The 19,394-nt window shown below is 45.8% G+C and overlaps 1 protein-coding gene across 4 annotated transcripts in view; it reads right to left on the reverse strand.

Moving 5' to 3' along the window:
* The window catches only part of DHX57 (DExH-box helicase 57), a 23,654-nt gene continuing 4,260 nt past the window's right edge, over positions 1-19,394 (reverse strand). Inside the window, exons 1-24 of one of the 4 annotated variants that reach the window (XM_063152410.1) lie at positions 15,629-15,691; positions 14,187-14,385; positions 13,377-13,529; positions 12,936-13,100; positions 11,809-12,611; positions 10,251-10,441; positions 9,992-10,113; positions 9,536-9,731; positions 8,682-8,806; positions 7,490-7,623; positions 6,651-6,705; positions 6,158-6,354; positions 5,611-5,727; positions 5,200-5,296; positions 4,595-4,768; positions 3,865-4,065; positions 3,141-3,417; positions 2,487-2,582; positions 2,304-2,387; positions 2,049-2,186; positions 1,549-1,623; positions 1,022-1,156; positions 486-686; positions 1-388 (exon numbers count right to left, since the gene is read on the reverse strand). In XM_063152410.1, coding sequence (XP_063008480.1) covers positions 245-388; positions 486-686; positions 1,022-1,156; positions 1,549-1,623; positions 2,049-2,186; positions 2,304-2,387; positions 2,487-2,582; positions 3,141-3,417; positions 3,865-4,065; positions 4,595-4,768; positions 5,200-5,296; positions 5,611-5,727; positions 6,158-6,354; positions 6,651-6,705; positions 7,490-7,623; positions 8,682-8,806; positions 9,536-9,731; positions 9,992-10,113; positions 10,251-10,441; positions 11,809-12,611; positions 12,936-13,100; positions 13,377-13,529; positions 14,187-14,380 — 4,074 coding nt within the window. In that variant the 5' untranslated portion in view covers positions 14,381-14,385; positions 15,629-15,691 and the 3' untranslated portion in view covers positions 1-244. Of the gene's footprint in view, positions 389-485; positions 687-1,021; positions 1,157-1,548; positions 1,624-2,048; positions 2,187-2,303; positions 2,388-2,486; positions 2,583-3,140; positions 3,418-3,864; positions 4,066-4,594; positions 4,769-5,199; positions 5,297-5,610; positions 5,728-6,157; positions 6,355-6,650; positions 6,706-7,489; positions 7,624-8,681; positions 8,807-9,535; positions 9,732-9,991; positions 10,114-10,250; positions 10,442-11,808; positions 12,612-12,935; positions 13,101-13,376; positions 13,530-14,186; positions 14,386-15,628; positions 15,692-19,394 lie in introns of those variants that run through there. The other 3 variants (XM_063152411.1, XM_063152409.1, XM_063152413.1) reach the window with 3 other exon arrangements.

The following is a 19,394-nucleotide window of genomic DNA, read 5'->3' on the forward strand; positions in this document are numbered from 1 at the left end:
TAAAAAACACCTAGGTTTCTATTCCTTCTGGAAGAGCTGCCATTTTCCCAGAATATAGTGTAAGCCACCTTAACTTCAACAAGCCAACAAACAAAAACCCAAAACTCAACAGTACAGTTGCCAACTTGTTTTTCCAGAGGTCAGTGCCACAGTTTGGACCAATAAATATGTCAGGACACTGATGTTACTTGGTTTGTTCTCAGGCAGCAGCCATGGGTGATCCTTACAGCAAACTGTTCAGATGTCACTGCGTGGTCACAAGCTTGACAATCATCCCGATGATCCGAGAGCCTCGGGGGCACATGCACAAATCCATGCTGGGGTTCTTGATTTTATCCTGCAGCAGCTGGTCCAGCTCGCAGCGCAGCTCCTTCACCAGCTCAGCCACCTGGCACATGGTAAAGCAGAGACAGGGGTAAGGCTCAGCTGCAGCCCAGCCCTGCAGCTCTCCCGGCACGGCCCCTCCTCCTCCTCCTCCTCCTCACCTGGTGAGAGGCAGCCACGAAGCGGATCCAGCCGTCGTCCAGGGAGATGACAAAGTCGCCCTTGAGCAGCTGCATGTGCACCTGGCCGCCGCCCAGCAGCACCAGCGGGTACACGGACACCATGCTGCAGTCCCGGATGAACACGCGGCTCGTCTTGATCTTCTCGTGGTACACCAGGTACGGGCTCTCAAAGTGCCTGGTCTGGGACAGGGACACAGCAGCCTGGTCAGAGTGACACTGCTCTTCCTGCCTCTGCCACATGGGCCAGCTCTGCCTCTTCTGCAGCACTGACAGACCCTCCTGGAGACCCAAAAGAGCTGCTAACAACTGTTGGCTGCAGTTTAACTCTGTGTCCAGGAGCATACTCCTAACTCAGGAATGCACTGTTACTTACAGTCCTAACGCAGGACTGTTCAATCATTAAGATTTTTTATTTTAAACAATAATTGGGATCCTCACTGTAATTTTAAACATTCAAGCAGAAGTGATTTCTTTGATAAAAAGAGAGCATGCTTTGCAGAAAAAAGCATCCTGACCTGATAATTCACAGAAGAAGGATGAATATGAACATAACCATCATTTTTAGTAACAAACTTCAGCTCTTCTGCTTTTGGTTGCATTTTGACTGCTCCTGTACTGGTCTTCTGGTATTTACCCTCTGGCTTTTTCACCTGTATGGTAAGAAAAAAGGTTATAAAAATCTGCTGCACCAGAAAACATTTTAATTTCACATTTTAAATTTTTCAAAATCAGAAATTCTGTAGTAGCAACATGTCAAGTCACTGGAGACACATGCTGTCCAACCCTGACTTCCTTTGTAACCTCAGCCTTCTAAAAAGGTGTAATTTTAAGTAAATTCACATTTCCTGCTGGCTTCTGTGTGACACTGGAATCAGCCTGTAGGAACAGCAGCAGTCAAGCACTACAGACTGGAGCTCTGACACCATAAGCAGCAAACTGGCAACCTAAGCCAGGCTCAAGGCTGCCACACTGAGCCCAAATGAAAGCAGGGTGTGTGGGTATGCTAGATCAAAGAAGGGAAAATGAAAAAACATTCTTTTACCTGGACAACATTGGGATACAGTGCAGCACACAGCATAGCTGAGATCAGCTTGATGTTATCTGCATTTGAATTTGCCTGTGAAATCAACAGGGGATCATTAGGGATCCTATAGTTCAGTCTGTAAAGGTAAAACCCTGCTCCAGGAATGACAGAATTCCTGAAATTAGTTCACTTTTACTGCTGCACTCCTGTGCTTTGTAGAGGAGGACAAGTCACTGCTCCTGCAGCCTCAGGTTGGACCTGAGCTGTGTTTCACCCACTATCAATGGAACAAATTGGCCACCACTGTCCTGGTGCCCAGCTGAATTGTTCTCTGACATCTGGCTACAAAGTGGCTTGCACCCGAGAGAAAGCAAGCACAATCTGTCCCAAAGCACAGGAATCCTACAATACCAAACCCTGATCACCCTGATCATCATGGAACCCCCGGACATGTCTGGCCCCAGTCTTTCTGAAGGCAGCCCACATGAAAACTGCACGGATGAAATGCTGTGAGTTACCTCCTCTCCTGTGGCATCCAACACGCCATCCCCTCCTTGGGACCACCTCTTCTCAATGTCCCTGGCTCTCAATCCCTCCTTCACAAAGCCAATGTCAGAAAGCAGCTCTGCAAACTGCCTCTTCAGACTGGCAATTTCCTGCAACACACAGAGCACTGTGATGGCTGCCACACCCAGCATGAAGAGTCTTCCCCAGTGGCTCATTTCTGTCACTGGGATTCTGCCAGTCCCTGTGCCAGGGACAAACTGGCCTACCTGAAGGACTCTTCCTGACAGGAAGTTCTCCCTGCAGTAGTTGTAGCTTGCTTGAGAGCCCTCTTTGATACTTAAACGCCATCCCTGATTGAGAGGATGGGAGGAAGGCTTTAATAAAACATTTCTGGTTGGATCTCAAACACATCACAAAGCCCCAAGAGAGGCTACTGAGTTTTAACTCACCTTATAGGCCTGGAGAAGTGCCAGGTAGTCACTGTTTCCTACTGCAAACTCCAGCTTCTTTTTGTTTGCTTCTTCCCTTTTATCCCATGGTGACACCTAGACAGGCAGTAACAGGTTAGTGTGTTCTTCCCCTCACCACTTGGATGAGCCATTCTAGAGCTACATGGCACATTCTCTTTGGTATTTTCACAGCAGCTCACAGGTCAGAATGCAAATTTTCCCTGTGGATAACAGAAAATACGAGGCATTCAAAAGAGCACCTGATTCAATAGTCAAAGTGACAATGAAGACACAGACATCCAAACTGACCTCTGCATTCACAGCTCAGATGTGTCAGCTCCATCCATTATCACTATTTCACAATTTATATTACCAGTAGTTTTCACACCAAATTCAGACAAAATGAGTGCACTTCTTAGCTAAAAGAATTATCAAAAATAATATTCACTGTTTCTACTGTATATAAATACCACTCTTGCTGCTACCACATGGTTTTGAACTTCTGCTTATAACTGGATTATTTTAACAAGCACTGCATTAACACATAAACAATTTAGGCTAAAAAGAAGAATTAAAATATCAAGTGTAGCGTGCTGCAAGTCACAATAGCATTTTGCTGCCACACAAAAACACCCTCAGGTTAAGAATACTTACAAAAGGTGACTTAAAGGCCAGGCTGGCTGCTATGGTCAGTGCAGGATCCAGGCAGCGGAAGATGGTGCCAAACAGCATGAGCTTGCCAATCCTGACATCCACAGGCAGCGAGGCCAGGTGGTATCCCAGAGGAGTGAGCTTTTCCTCTGGAGTTAACGCTCCCAGGTCCCGCAGCCGCACCTTCGATGCCTGCAAGGACTCGGTCCTGGGGGGCTCGATCAGCCGTGACAAGACAGAGTGAAGAGACTGCTCAGAAAACATCTCCAGGATCTTAATTCTTAAGAGGAGAGGAGGGAAAGTTAAAAAGACAAAAGAAAGAAAGAAAAAAAGCAGCTTAGTTCCATAAACAGGATAAAAAACCCAAGCTTTTGTAAAAACAGATTGAAGAAAGCAAAGAGAAAGCATGCAATGAAGCACACACTCCCTAGAAGAGGACCTGTAACACAAAGCTGAATCAGGGAGCAATGTGGAGTAGTGAGTCTGTAAGAACAGATTTCTATTTAGCACACTGAGGTTTGAAATAAAGTTTTTACTGCAACTGTAACTGATGCTGCTCTGTTTCCTTTCAGTACAAAGGGGTGCACAGTGTGCAGCAGGGACAGGAAGGCCTCTTCCTTTAATGTTTGCATGATGAGGGTGCTTGCTGTGGGTTGTGGCAGGTGCTCCCTGCAGCCAAGGAAGGACATTCTGCACGCTGGCTTCTTCAGGAAACACAAGAGCTCACCTCAGACAGAGCTGCTCCAGGGGCACTCTCTGTATTTCTGGCAGCTGTTGCTTTACAAGCTGGTGGTTGTAGTGGTGGCTGCTGAAGAGGTGGAAGCAGACGCCCGAGGCCACACGTCCTGCCCGCCCTTTCCTCTGCAGAGCGTTGGCCTTGGACACAAAGGTGTCCTCCAGACTTTCCATTCCTTTGCTTGGGTCGTATCTACAGGAGAGCAAGACAAAGGCTTGTATCCACACAGCCACAGAATGGTTTGGCTTGGAAGGGATCTTAAAGATCATCACATTTCAACTTCCTCTGGGATATGCAGGGACAGTTCCCACTAGACCAGGTTGCTCAGAGTCCTCTCCAACCTCGCCTTGAACCTTCCAGGGATGGGGCAGACACAGCTTCTCTGGAAAACCTGTGCTAGTGCCTCCCCACAGTGAAGAATTTCTTCCTAATATCCAATCTAAACCTGCCCTCTTTCAGTCTGAAGCCATTTCACTCCTTGTCCTGTCACCCACCTTTGTAAAGAGTGCACAGAGAACAGGCTGGAGGCTGAGCAGGCAGATGCTGCCAACTACTGTATGGATACAATTCCCACCCCTGCACTTGGAGCTGAGCTTAGACTGGCTTTCTCCAACTCATAGCAGCTTTCTACAGCCCAAGTTTCCTTCCAGTTTTTCCCAGCTCTTTGGAAAACTCAAGGCTTGACACAGTTTACCAACCCCCAAGGAATGAATGTCAGTACCTTTTCTCTTTCATTTTTCCAGAGTCAATCACATAGACCACGTCATCGATGGTGACAGACGTCTCTGCAATGTTGGTGGAGATGATGATTTTGGTGACTCCTGCAGGAGGCCTGAGGAACACAGACTGCTGTTCTTCACTGGACAGTGAGGAATGAAGTGGATAAACCACACACCTGCAAGGACAACAGGACAAGATGCTCAGGGCATCTCCAGCCTCTTCCTTCTTGGGAACAATCTGCCTGCACACACTTTTGCCTCACTGGATACTGCCCAGAGTGTTACTTCTCCTTGTAACCATCCAAGGCCAAACACAACCACAACTAAATGTAACTCAGCAAACATTCTGAGATTTCAGCAGCCCGGACCATGCAGAGCACAAAATGGAAACCACTCCTCACTAGGGTCTCTGAGAACTTCAACAAGTGACCCTCCTGAGCTGAGGAGAAAAACAAAAGAAGGGAGCCAACAAGATAGAAAAGGATTTACCCTGACTGGAGTCAGCTCACATATTTAATCAAGCTAATTTATCCCTGCAGGCTTTGTGCAGGAAATGACTCTTTATTTATGGGTAAAGACTAACAGTTTTGGAGCTTTTCTGCCTTACCTCTTGCTGTGCCTGTTATTAAAAAGAGCATTAGTCTGAAGCTGCTCATAAAGCATCTTGATTTCTGCTAGGCCAGGCAAAAATATCAACACAGCACCTATGTATGTAGATAAAAAAAATTAAAAATCACTCAACAAAAAGGACAGCACAATATTTTATTAATGTGCAATTATTGTACTAAAAAAGCACACAGGTTGTAACAGTCCTTCACAAAAGACTTCTCAAGGTAGACAATTTTCTCACCTTCCCCCTCCCATGTACATCACAAGCTTTGGAACTCAACTAGCAATTTATTTTTTTCAAAAATAGTTAGTAGCTACAGAACCTCTGCATGAAAATCATTAGCTTTGGGCTGTCCAAGAAACTTCCAAGAATCTTCTTTCATTTATCTCCCAAGGACAATAAAATTACCTGGGGGGTATGAATGTCTGCCAGCAACTATCCATTCCAGCAAGGCTTCAATTAATTCTAGATTAACTTTGTCCAAGTCCATGACAGACATTGTTTTCAACACTGCCTTGCTAACTCCTGGGAAAAAAGAAAAGATGCAGTAAATCCATGCCTTGGAAAAAACATCTGTGGATGCATGGGAGCAGTTACAGCTTTGTTTAAAGAGCTGAAGAGGGCAGATCCATGCTGTGCCTCAAGCAAAGCTGCTTCAGCAAGAACAGATACAGAGAGTAAAGCGGGACTAACAAAGCATCTGAAAAGGGATGGAAAGAGACAGTAGCTGAAAATTGTCCATTTTCAGATGCTAAGAGCTAGTTTCAGCCAAGATCTTTGCTTGTAGTTTAAGAGAACAATGGGTTCTCTTTTATTTTTTTTTAAACTAGAAGGAAGCTTCTCATCTAGAACTTCACAAGAGCAAAACTCTGAATTGGAGATAAGCATTCAGCCTACAGTGATAATATCCCACGTTGTCTGTGTGTCAATTTATTAAATTTAAGAAGGAGTTCACCTTTATATCGTGTAAGGAGCTGCTTCAGAGTTAATTTCTGGTCTGGGTCTGAATCTCTGACCACGGTGTCAGTGCTTTCCAGAAGGCCAGCACGCCTCAGGTCCTCCTCTACTTCTTCAAATGCAGTTCTTTTGTGCCTCCCACTCTGTTCTTGCTTTACCTTCCTCCTGTAGGGACTGCTGTCCTCTAAAACATACCTGGGCAGCAAAAGAACATTTGGTAGTGTGGAAAGAAGCCTAACAGTCTCCTTCTAATAATTAACTACAGAGATAGGGTATCTAAAATATTTTTAAGTCTAATAGGAACTTTGTCCAAATCATAGATAATATGAAGGTCAAGGTGCTTTAGTAGAGCTCCAAGAGTGCAGGTGATGAGGGAGATCTGAGAGGATTTACATTTAAAATAAATGCCCAGAACTAGTGCAGTCTCAAGGTCAAAAGTGTAACCTCAACCTCACCACCCAAATACATCTGAGAATGTGTGAATTTCACACCTTGTCATTGCAATCACATCTTCCAGAAAAAACTGGTCCACAGGAAACGTTCGCCCTGAAAGAAAACACGAGAATAAATCTATCTACACAATAAATCTATCTACACAATAGCATGGAGAAAAGAGGAAAAATACCAAAGATTATTGTAATTTTATACAGGTTATTATGCCATGCACTGGCTGCACAGCTCTCATCTACACTGCACTCCTCAACACAATTTCTGACAAGGACAAACAGTGGGTGTCTTCCAAGCATGGAGTGTTCAAGGCCAGGTTGGATGGGGCTTTGAGCAACCTGGTGTAGAGACAGGACATCCCTGACCATGGCAGGGGTGAAACTCTAAGGGCCCTTCCATCCCAAACCAATCTAGGATTCCAGGGTAACATGCACAATGCACTCACACAGGTAGAGAATGGCAGATACACCTGGGGGAACACACCCATGTTCCCCTCCAGCTCCACACCATAACTCAGCAATTTAAAAGGCACATTGGGCTAAATGTGTACACATCCAGCTGGACCTTCCCACTGATCCTTTTCTCACAAGGATACAGGAGAGTCTTCAGCTGTGGTGAACCTAACCCAGGAAACCATGTCATGCACACACCATATAACGATTGTCTTCTGAGGAGAGAAATTCTGCTGGTATAGAGACAGCACAAAAATGTCAACATTTCCAAGTCCTTTCTCTCCTAAATCTCATCAGTCTCTCCCTCTAAGTCTTCAGCATCAAATTTCTGGCATACATCCTCATCATGAATTGAGAAACACTTTGCAAAAAGAAATGGTGAAATCAAATCTCTAAAATGATGAATGACAATAAAAATGAATGGTTTTCACCTGGTATGTTGATGATTGGACAGGAGTGGAAGTACTGAGAGAAAAGCTCAGCATTCAGGGTGGCACTCATCAGTATAATGCGCAGGTCTGGCCTCTGAACCATTATATCCTTCAAAACCAGCAGCAGGAAGTCACTGAAGAAAGCAGGCACAAGAACACTTGAGTGTCTTCAGCATTAACTTTCAGGTTATTTTTCTCCCATCTGTCCACCTTCCTGGTGTTTTCAAGAGCAAGGCAACACCACCACAGAAGCATGAGCTTGTTGGAATGGCCCAGTGAAAAGCAATCTGCAAATCTGACTCTTTTCTGGTTGTCCCTTACTGGAGTGTCAGGATTACTCAGCAAAACCATTTAAACAAAAAGCTTTATAAATGACTTACATTAATGACAACACAGGAACATCAGATAAGAAATTAACTCAAAGTAACAGATGAGTCCTTTTTGCTCCTCTTCTTCACTGGAAGAGTTACTCAAACTTACCCACTCTTCCCTGCTCACTTTATTTTTCCTCTATATTTATAGCTTTTGTGGCATGACTAGAAGACTGGCTTGAAGTGATTTTAAATGAGAAGGAAGAGGAGTCCTTGAGAGACACAAGCACTTTTAAGTGGCTAAAATACCACTTGAGCTGCAGAATAATGGGTAAGAGACAAAGCCTCTCAGAAACCCATTGCACTGCAGTGTTTGACAAGGAAAACAAAGAAAAGGATGCTTGCCATTTAATTTACAGAGATACTGACAGACATCATCTTTTGCCTGTGATCAGCAGGAAAGTGAGGTAAAACTGCAGGAGGCTAGAGCAGGATAGGATGAGACTGTCTAGTAAAATCTACAGACTGGAAGGAAATGGGAGCATTTGTCCCTTGCTCTGCTGAAGCCTGCATGTGAAGAATTATGGTATTTGATAAAAGTTGAACCAAGGAAACTGTAAGAAACAGCTTTGGTTAAAAAGTTACTTAACCCTCCAGCCCTATCCAAAACCTCTTTGCAACACTGCTGCAATGTGAGGGTGCTTTGGAGGCACAGCAATTTCTGAGAGACATTCTTTCTCACAAGCTGCTGCAGCACAATTTCCTACTGCCCCCAGACTCCTTCCACCATCCCATACCACTGCCACAGGACCAGCTACTGGCACCTTAGCCACCTTTGACTGTGTTTCTTCATTTTGCTTACAGGATAAGAGATTATTTACCTTTCTTCTGTTCTTTCGTGAACTTCATCAACAATAACATGAGTGACTCCCTGCAAAGTCAGATCTCCTTCCAGCCTTCTCAACAGCACACCAGTAGTGCAGTACAAAAGCCTGGTAGCTGAGGACTTGAAGGGTAAGACAAAGCATTCAGTTCACTCTGGGCAAATTAACACAGTGCAAAGAGAATATGTGCTGCTGTAAAGCATTTGGTTTCAGCTCAGGGCCAGGTTTGAATGAGAGAGAACAAGCAAGCCCTGCTGGAGATGGATTTTTATTTCTTGACTGACACTGACAACACCTGCTCATTACCAAGGGACATTGCTACCTATCAAAAAATATGAACTGCTTTTTCTGTGGATACTGTTTTCTGATAAACAGCTCAGATCTCTCTTCCTAGGAAGATTTGGTGAGTCTCTTTTTTAGCACACATCTTGGAAAAAGCAATCAGCTGCAACACAGACAAAACTTCACTTCCAACACAGCAGTTTCTGTCTGGCTGTAGCTGCACCCTCAGTCTCCATTTGGGAGACACATGAGAATGGCAACAGGCAGAAAAGCAGCCAGCAGCCTTCCAAAGGACAGCAGGATTACTCACACTCTCAAACCCCTTCACCTCCTCAACAAAAAGCAAACCCACAAGCCACAGCACTGCACTCTCATTCTGCAAAGTGAACTGTGCAACTTGAGATGAAATAAAATAGAGAACATGTTTCATAGTATTTTATAAATATAGATGATACAAACTTGCTTATCTCACTGCATGGCAGGTTTAGGGCAGAGATTCTGTACACTAAAGAAGCACTAAGCACATTTTAATAGGAGTAAATGAGAACCAGCAAGCAAAGCATACGTACCTTGACACTTTCCAGACGGATCTGATATCCAACAGTGAGTCCAATCCTTTCTGTTCTTTCCTTGGCTACACGTTCAGCCACAGAAATGGCAGAGATCCTGCGAGGCTGAGTGCAGATGATGTTTGCAACTCTGCTTGGAGAGCCTTGCAATGAAGCATCCAGGATAAACTGAGGAATCTGAGTGGTTTTCCCACATCTACACAACAAAATCAGGAGTTAATTAAAACTCCACAAATGCAACACCTTCCACCCACATAAATTGACAGCATTCCACTGGAAATTTGCTTTATTTTATAAGTGTGATCCTTCACATGCAGTTCACCTAGGACTGCTGTCACTGGTTACACTGGTCACAGATGAGCCACCACCCCAACCTTCCCAGAACATGGATCATATTTCATGTTATTCTGTGTATACTTTGATGTATAAAGTCTGTATGTGCAATCACACTCTTACCCTGTCATGCCACTCACAACAAGAACTTGGTGGCTCTCAAGCAAGCCCAGAATGTTTTCTCTCTCTTGCCATGCAGGGAGCTTCTGCCTTTCATACAGCATGGACTGAAAGTGCCTGGAAGACTGATGGACAAAGACAGCACAGCCGTAAGAACACCACTCGGATGGAACAGAACCATCTGAAACAACAGTTTGTCTCTTGTCTCTGTAATATTTATTTCTCTAAAGTAGGAAACAAAACTGTGTTCTGCACACTGTACCTTTTTCTGCCGAAACTGCGCGCAGATTTTGACATTTTCGTTGTACACAGACTTTGCCTGCACATCATACTTTTTGGAAAGCTTCTTTTTCAAGTTCACATAACTCTCATTCTCCACAACAACTTGTTCAGGCTCTTCCTCCTCCTCTTCTGCCACCACCTCTTCTTCCTGAGGCTCTGACACTGTTGAGGCTTGAGTGTACAGTTAAATATTGTTATTACTAAGGAACAGTCAATGAAGGAAAGAGGGACAAGTTCCAGCAGCATTTCCAACAAAGAACCTTGTTAGACTGGGCCTGAGGGTCTGCAGGACTGTTTCTGACATGCATTTAGTTCAACACCCCCAGCAAACCTCCCCTCACTTCACCAAATCACCCACAGCTTCTCCAGACCCATCCCACTTGTCCCCACCCCTGCACCAGGGTCTGGGTGGCCACACATGGTGACGTGGTTTGCCTTCCTGCAAATTCTCCATGTGCCTCAGCTCAATTCTCCAACACACAACCCTTTCTATGCAGTACCAAATGCTTATAAATTAGGGTAGTTTTAATTAATTAAGTGTTAAGTCACTGACTAATACTTTTAAACCAAAGCTGAAACTGGACCAGGTACTTCAGTGCCTTTGCCTATCAACTGAAGCAGGATTTGTTCAGACTGCCAGCCAGCCCTTGAAAATTTTAAGGCTACTTTTACTAAAAAAAAAAAAAAAAAAAAAAAAAAAAAAAAAAAAAAAAAAAAAAAGAGGTATTTTATAACATAAGGAATATTTTATAACTAAAGAAAATTATTTGGGATCTTAGTTTCTGGAACAAAGCTGTCTTTCTGCAGAGGTGTTCAAAAAATGGAACACTTTGTCTTACTGCAGAAAAACCACAGTTTGTCGCTATTTAAGAGCTCTACAACTCAATGCACTTGAACACTGTCTTGAAAAAAGCCTGCCTTAGATAAAAGTAGGTTTGGAATTGAGAGCTGGAAAGTCACCCTGCCACAAGTGACACAGACTCAACTCTCCCCCTGTGAAATCAACCTGCCTGCACCAGCATAAACAGAAAGGGATGATACTTGAACAACACTCTATAACCACTTTCCACATTTGCTCAGCCTTAAATCCACCTTTGTAAGTTAATTTTGAGGAGCTGCTGGTAATTTTAAATAATCTAAAAAAAGAGGTTTCTGAATTGATGAGTCGCAGATGCAGCAAAGCTTGCAAACAACCTTCCCTGTTCCCTTCCAAGCATACTTCTCTGGTCCATTCTGAGTTCACATCCCTCAGTGCTTTCCATTGAGTGTGTGGCAATGGGCATCTCTCACTCTGCCAAACCAAACTGCTCCCAGAACTCAGTTCTGGGCAGCACAAAACCTTCTGCTGCAGCTTGATTACAGAAGGAACTTCCTGAGGCACAGACAGATCATGGATCTGGCTCACCACATGACTTCAATCTCCAGAAATAGATTTGGAACAGATGGCTGAACTGGGGGCTCTGCCTTATCTCTCTTTTTTCCTTTTAAATCTTTCTGACTGTTCTTAGCCCAGAAACCATAAAGGAGATTTGGTGTACCTTCAGCCTGTTGATTTGAAGCAGGTGCACTCTCTGTCTGTGGCTTTACAGGAGGTGCTGCCAGCAGGGGGACAGGAGGAACACTGAACTTGTGGTGAGTATTGCTCAGGAGCTCACTGATCTCGTGTTCATCTTCCAAACAAGTCACCAAGGTGTACACCACTGGCTCATGAGACTCTGCAGCTGCCAAGGCCTTTCCAAAGAGGAACTCAGCAATGTGCAGACGACAAGCAAGAGGCAGATTCTCATCAGTGGAGTAAAAAGCCACAAGAGGTGCTTGAAGAGGATACTTGTTCTCATCAGGAAATCTCACTTCAAGTTCATAGACGGGACCATCATTATGTCTGAGATGAGCATCGTCTACAGAGTTCTTGGATGTGTTTAGTGGATGGTTTGGAGGGAATTCATGTCTAAATCTGCATTTTGAACCAAACCTGCAGCCTCCTTGGAGATAAAATTTACATATTTCCTTTGAAGTCTGTTTTGCTGTGTCCCTTGTACTTTTTTGTTTAGATTTACTGAACCTGTGTGCCAGGTAGTCCAATTCCAAACTGAAAGTCCAAACACGATTTTTAATCCTTTCTACAAATTTTTCTCCATAAATTGACCGGAGGGCAAAAGCTTCTTCTTGTCTCTGCTCTAAACACTCCTCTTGACTGGCTTCAGCTGCTGCTGCAGAAACCTGCATCTTCTCCCCATACCTCTCAGAGAAACACTGCAATAGCAAATCCTCCAGTGATGCCCCAATATTACCATTGCAGGATCTCAGCACCGCCCTGCAGTGCTCACAGTCAAAACCATACCTGCACCAAAACAGAAAACAGGGCAACAAGTGAGTGAGAGGCTTGTGTGAAGCAAAATAACCACAGCAAGGCAGCATGCATGGCACTGCCTCACACCTCAGAATGCAGCATTTCACAGTTTCAGGGTTTGATTTCCCCACTCCACTACAGAAATTAAACTCTTCAGAAAAAGCTGTCACATATAAAATGCTCCCAAAACAAGCAAAAGTACTGAATAACTATTAACATCTGAGCAAAATGGATGATGAACTCAAGGAGAGCTTACAGAGTACTGAGACCAGGGATCTACCTCTTGATGATACAAACTATTCAGTAAAGCATCACCTGGAGAGTTTGTGCACAGCAAATGAAGACACTTCACTGTCCACAATTCTGTGCTCAGCTGGCTCAGCAGACAACCTTGGCATTGCATCAGAAGCTTCCTGTTCTGTTGACCAGCACTGTTCATCATCCAGGTAGTCAGGCTCATCATCATCTTCTCCAGCTACACTGATAAAAAGAGTTATCAAGTTAAAATGAAACAAAATTAAAATGTTGAGTAGACATAAAACTCTGCCTCTGCAGTTTTAAGTCCTTCATTTAAATGGTAGATTTGGCTACTCCTTTCCCAGAGTTAATATTGTAGAATATTAAGAAAGCAGAGTCAAAACCATAGGATTTGAGATATAATTAAAAGTTAAGGGGAAAAATACTGTTTCTAACAGTATGCCTGCTAAAGCATGCTCATGCAGAGAAGCTGGAAGTAGTGCCTCCACGTAAACTAACTCTGATTCAGGTGCCAGCTCCTGCCCTTGCAGCTCTTGAAGGAGTTCTTTCACTCTTCTCTGGTTCTCTGATGTCATGTGTATGGTCTGCAGAGGCATTCTTGCTTCAGGTCTCTGCTTCATCTGCCCTCCTCTTCTGGCAGGGGCACTTGATCTGAAAATTAAAATAGGACACGATCATGAGTTATCTGCTGGCTCAAATGTTCTTGACTCAATTGGGATGTTGGGGCCCAAATTTATAATTCAAAACAGGAAAATCAAAATAAGATAAATCCATCACCTAAGGATTATTCAGCTGGAGTCACTCTTATGTGATCATGATTTGTGAATCTTTATCTGCACACACATGCACATACATGTATTGTATCCTGTGTTGAATCCAAAATTATTTACTGAACACTTTGCTAGTAAAGCTGTTCTTAGACTACAATACAACCACATATTTCTAAGCTAGATGGGTCAGAACATACACAAGATACTAAAATAATTCTAAATTGCTGATTTTCCGTGGCCCACCTTCTGTTTTGTAATATACAAATATTAATATCCTGTGTTTATTAATGTGTTCTGACCAAAAATGTCCTGAAATTACTTTATGACCAAAGAAGAAAATCAGAGGTTATAATCTTTAAAAAATAAAACACTCAGCTAGGTATCAAATTCATAAAACATTAATAAAACAGTCATGTATTCAAACACGTCCAAAAACCAGCCCCAAATGCCTATGGATGTCAACATACAAAAAGTATCTCAAATGGTCCAGAGTATCCCAAACACCTCTATGCCAACCCCCCCAAACCAACAGAAATACCTGGATTCTAGCCTTGGTTCCTCAAAGAGACAAAAATCATCTCCATCATCCCAAATTTTGGTTGAACATTTCCTACTTCCACCAAGCTGAGGCTTGTTTGAATGGCCACTGCCGCCTCCTCGTTTTCCACCACCTCCTTTGCCTCGTCCTCCTCCTCTGTTGGGCTTTCCTTTTTTCCTTGCTAGCCAACTCATGTTTCCTTGGGGAAGAAGAGGAAAAAACAGTCCTTAGTTGTGAAGGTGATTAAGCCCATCACCATGTGGATGTCTAAGCACACATTATTTGTTTTTCGATGTGAGAAGGCACCCTCTCAAACCACTGTTGATTGTCTGCATGTTGGTGTGTCTGTATGCACCTGGAGCAAAAAGTATTCCTCTGGAACATTGTTTAGTGAGTTCTGTGGCTTTAGAAAACAAAAGTAATATTCCTCAGCCATAAGCTGCAATTTTGACAAAACTCTCTGTCAAAAGCATGAGCCTGTCACTCTGATGGAACCCTCTTGGACACGGAAGCCCACAGGACAAACCTTCAAGGGAGAATTCACAGAAGCCTCTGCCCCATCACTTTTGAACTCAGCAGCGTGTGCAGGGCTGAGACTAAAAGGTGGAAGGGGAGCTAAAGCCCAAGATACAATGTTTTTTTCCACATAATCTCACACTGGGCTCCCTTCTGGAGGGAGCTGCCCATGCTGCAGAGCCTGGCCAGGGGAGGGACTGGACTTGTCTTCCCCTTCTCTCAGCAGCGTCTTTCCCAGCGCTGACAGCCCATCAGCACTGCCCAGCATTAATACATCCTCCTGCGGCACCTCCTGCTAATGGGAAGCTATTGCAGGGGACAGTGAGCAGCTGTGGGCAGCCCGGCAGGAATTTATTCCCTGCATCTTTGCACTGGCACCTCCACAGCCAGGACAAGACCGATGTGGTCGCGCACAAGTAACAGCCCAAAGGAGGGCTTGGGAAAGAAGCAAATTCCCCTTTTGTGGCCGCTCTCCTCACTCCAGCTCCACTGGGGCTGCACAGGAGCTCACAGCCAAGCTGACCCGCCCGGGGCAGTTCGGCAGAAGTGAGGAAGGGAGAAGGGAAACCATGGCAGGTGTCCCGAGGGAGGGAGAAGCGAGACCATGGCAGGTGCCCCGAGGGAGGGAGAAGGGAAACCGTGGCAGGTGCCCTGAGGCCTCTGTCACACACGGTTCCGTCTCCTTCCTCTCAGCTCAGAGCACAGAGCCCCGGGCACGGTGCAGCTCCGTCGGCTCGTCCCGCCCTTCCCCACGGCACCTTTCCCCATCCCGGCTGTCTGGGGACATCCATCCTCTCCCAGCCCCGTTCTCCCCGGACCCCATCCCCTGCCCACCTCCCCGCGCAGCCCCTTGCCCTCCACCCCCGCTCTCCGCGGAACCGTGACACCCACAGAGCTTCACCACTCCTTTTCCCCAGCTTTCCCACCTTCCTGCCCGGTACCTCCCGGACTCCCCGATCCGGATCCGCGGTGTTTCCCTTCCGGGCCACGGCGCCTCCGCCCGCCCCGGCCCGCCCCGCTGCTGCCGCCCCGCCCCGCTCCCCTCGCACAAGGCCCGGCGCTGGGAGTTGCGGCTTTGGGCTGGCGTACGTTTGAATATCTCTGTGTGTGGGGCTGGAACAGTGACACCGCTGTTTGTTCCTCAGCAGGCATGCTGGTTTTTAAAGTAGCTCTCGTATTCTCGAGTGAAGACGAGAACGATGCTTGAAAGTCTTGCTAGGTGCTCGCTGCACCAGCCCACAAGTTCCTGAGGGAGCTGAGGGGGCTCGGCCTGGAGAAAAGGAGGCTCAGGGGGTCTTCATCACTCTCTGCAGTTCCCCGACAGGAGCAGCCAGGTGGGGATCAGCCTCTTCCCCCAGGTTACAAGTGACAGAATGAGAGGAAAGGGCTTCAAGTTGTGCCAGGGAAGGTTTAGATTGTATATTAGGAAATGTATTCATAGAAAGGGTGGCCAAGCATTGGGGCAGGCAGCCCAGGGAAGCACCATCCTTGGAAGCATTAACCCCCGAATGTGGCACTTGGGGACGGCCATGGGTTGTTGGTGGGCCTGGCAGTGTTGGTTGATGGGTGTACTCAGTGATCATGGAGGTCTTCTCCAGCCTTCACTGCAAAACCCAGTGTGTGGGACTAAAAGGGAGGAAAGTGATACCAGTTTCAGGGTGAGGGTGACACAAGTGACAAGAGACCTCAAAGCTGTCACTGAGGTGGGGAAGGCCTCGCTGCAGGGCCCTGCACACACAGGGTCACCCATGACAGCTGCCCTGCATCACATCCTGTCAGGTCTTGACTCCATGGATGGAGACTCCACAACCCTCCCAGGCAACCTGTATCAGGTTGGAGTTTAAAGAAAAAAAACTACCACAAAAATAAAAAGAAAATTTACACACTGGTTTGTCTGTTTAAGAACCACCACAGCCCCCAGCCCAGAGACAACACCTGCCATGAGGATGCTTCCTCAGGATCCTTCTGCAGATGGTGGCCACAGCCACCACTCTGATGGTCCGTTTGGGTCTGCTCTGCCCCAGAGAGGCAGAGCATTCCTTCCCCACCACCCCCACATGGGGAAGAATGGATCATAGCAACGCTGCTGACTCATGTTCTCTGCCACCCAAAAGTGCCTGCTCCAGCAGGGCTTGTGTGCTCCATGGACCCACCTCTGGGAGCAGCCTGTCCACAGGAGATGGAGAGTCAGCTCTGGGAGAAGTGGCTCTCTACAAATGCGTTGCATGGTCTCATGAGGTTTTGCCTCTGAACTAGCCTCTGCCTTCTTGTCTTGAAGTGAAAATACTTCTATTCTCATACAGACATACATCATTCTCCTTTTCTAGAGGTAGACTGCAAAAGGACACCTGAGTTTGTGCTTGAGGGGAACAGTTGATTTTGTCATATTTTCTTCATTTTGCTTCTGAACAAAAACAACAACAACAAAAACCAAAAAAAACACCCCAAAACACAACCAAACAAAAAACCACCAAATTAAAAATACTTAAAAAAGAAATACTGTGTCCTCTGTCCCTAGACCTTGACTTCATAGGTAGCAGCATCTGCCAGAGAGCTTCTGTTAATTTAGGAGCCTGTCCTTTCAGCTCCTTTGCTAGGACTCCACATTTATCTCAGCTGCACAGCAATTATACTGATTTAGGCTGTGCAGTTTCACATTTCACATTTTCTGCCTGGAGGGTATCTTTGAAGCAGATCTTTGCCTTTCAGGGAGAAATTAGTCTGCCTTTTGTTACTGTGCCTCCTCCTTTATGTCTCCCTGTTCTTATGCTTCAGAGTAGCTCGGTGGACTGGCCCAAGCACTGCCCTGGCAGCCCTACTTGCATTCTCCACATGCTCCCTTTGGAGCAAAGAGCCCTCCAGTGAAGGGCTGATCCTCCTTAGGGAAGAAACTGAGCAGGTGTGGAGGGGAGGCTGCTGCTCCCTCCAAGCCCTTAATTATTTTTACTCAAAAGAAAGTTTTTCATCATCTAGCAAGAAACAGAAAATACTCAAGTGCTGGTTCGTGTTGCTGCTCCCCTGCCATGGCTACTTTGGCAGCCTTGCCCTTGGCCCCTGCGCCTTCTTGGCCCTGGCATCCCTAGGAAAGCCAGGGTGCCAACAGGCAGGGAGGACCTGGTCCCATTTCCCTGTCCCCAATTGGAAGTTGTCTTTTTTGGGTGCCACAGGAGGTCCTGAGCCTGGCAAAGCAGCAGGGCCACAGCAGCCAGAGCACGGCCCCACATGGCCCCACATGGCCCCGCTGCCGCTGCCGTCACTTCCCAGGGCTCCTCGCCCTCCCTCCCTCCCCAGCCCTGTGCAGTGCTAATTAAAAAGTCAGAAATTCTGCAACGCCTTCCTCCAAGTGCACAGTCCTGGTTTTCGCATGGGCACATGAGGATGTGACCCGAAGATTATATAATTAGAAGGTTTTTGTTATGCTTGCATCTCAAATCAGTGATTAGCATGTGACAGTCCCATCCTGGGAAACGTCAAGCCACCATTGCTCTCTCTCTCTCTCTCTCTCTCTCTCTCTCTCTCTCTCTCTCTCTCTCTCTCTCTCTCCTTTCTTGCTCACTGCTAATTCCCAACTCTAGCAACCACCAGTGCTGAAGGATCTTCAGCTAGCCTGGGGTAAGTTTAAAATATACTCAGCTTGGGATGAAGAGTGGGGTTAGTTATGCCATTTTCATATTATGGATAAAGCTAGAGCCATAACTAATTATATTGTGTGTGCTACACATAAAATGATATTTAAAGTGTTTTGCATCTTCAGTGCCCACAGTTATTTTCAGCTGATTTCTTCATAGATTCTGAATGGAGTTCTAGCTTCTATAGTGAGGTTTCTAAAACAGTTTAAAAAGGCTTTTTTTTCTCTCACCATTTACAAGCTAAATTGAATTATCATGCTGAATTGACTTATTTGGATGACAGCTGCATTGGAGTTAGTTGGACAAAAAGTGCAAGAATGATGAGAGTAAATAACTGATTTTTTGTTCTCTTTAGAGGACTGGGGGTTGTTCTCCAAGTGGGATATTTAAAACAGCCAGCAATCTCAGCCAGCAGCATTGACACAGTCACCAGGAAGATCCCAAGCATTTATTTAGGAAAACTGTGGATGCTTAATAACTGAAGCAGCAAAAGTGCACATGGATTCCTGCACTGCTACCCATGTCATGATTTCAGAAGCAGAATGAGGCAGGAAGCCAGGCAAACAGTAACAGTTCTGCTCCAAGCTAGGCTGTGAATGCTTTACTGAACCCTGCCTGCTTGCATGCTGAAGCTTGGTGTATCCCTCAGTGTTTTTGATCTGTGATCCTCTGCACAGCTGATTCTCTCCCCCAGCTGTGCCATTCCATGTGGGGGGAGTGCTGGCAGGGGGAGCACAGTCACACAGTTGCAGTTCGGGCTGCAGGAGCTGCCTCCCCTCTCTGCACCGTGCATGGCTTGTGCAGGAACCCCACTGCTGTGCTGCCTCAAGGGCACAACTCACTGGGACCTCATCCATCCATCCATCCATCCATCCATCCATCCATCCATCCATCCATCCATCCATCCATCCATCCATCCATCCATCCATCCATCCATCCATCCATCCATCCATCCATCCATCCATCCATCCATCCATCCCTCCGGGATCTCATGGGAAGTGGGTGCTGGCCCAGGCTCTGTTGACAGGCTGGTTGCAGTGCCAGCTGCTCGTGCAAGGCACCA

Source organism: Melospiza melodia, chromosome 3, assembly GCF_035770615.1.
Source record: "Melospiza melodia melodia isolate bMelMel2 chromosome 3, bMelMel2.pri, whole genome shotgun sequence".
Taxonomy (NCBI): domain Eukaryota; kingdom Metazoa; phylum Chordata; class Aves; order Passeriformes; family Passerellidae; genus Melospiza; species Melospiza melodia.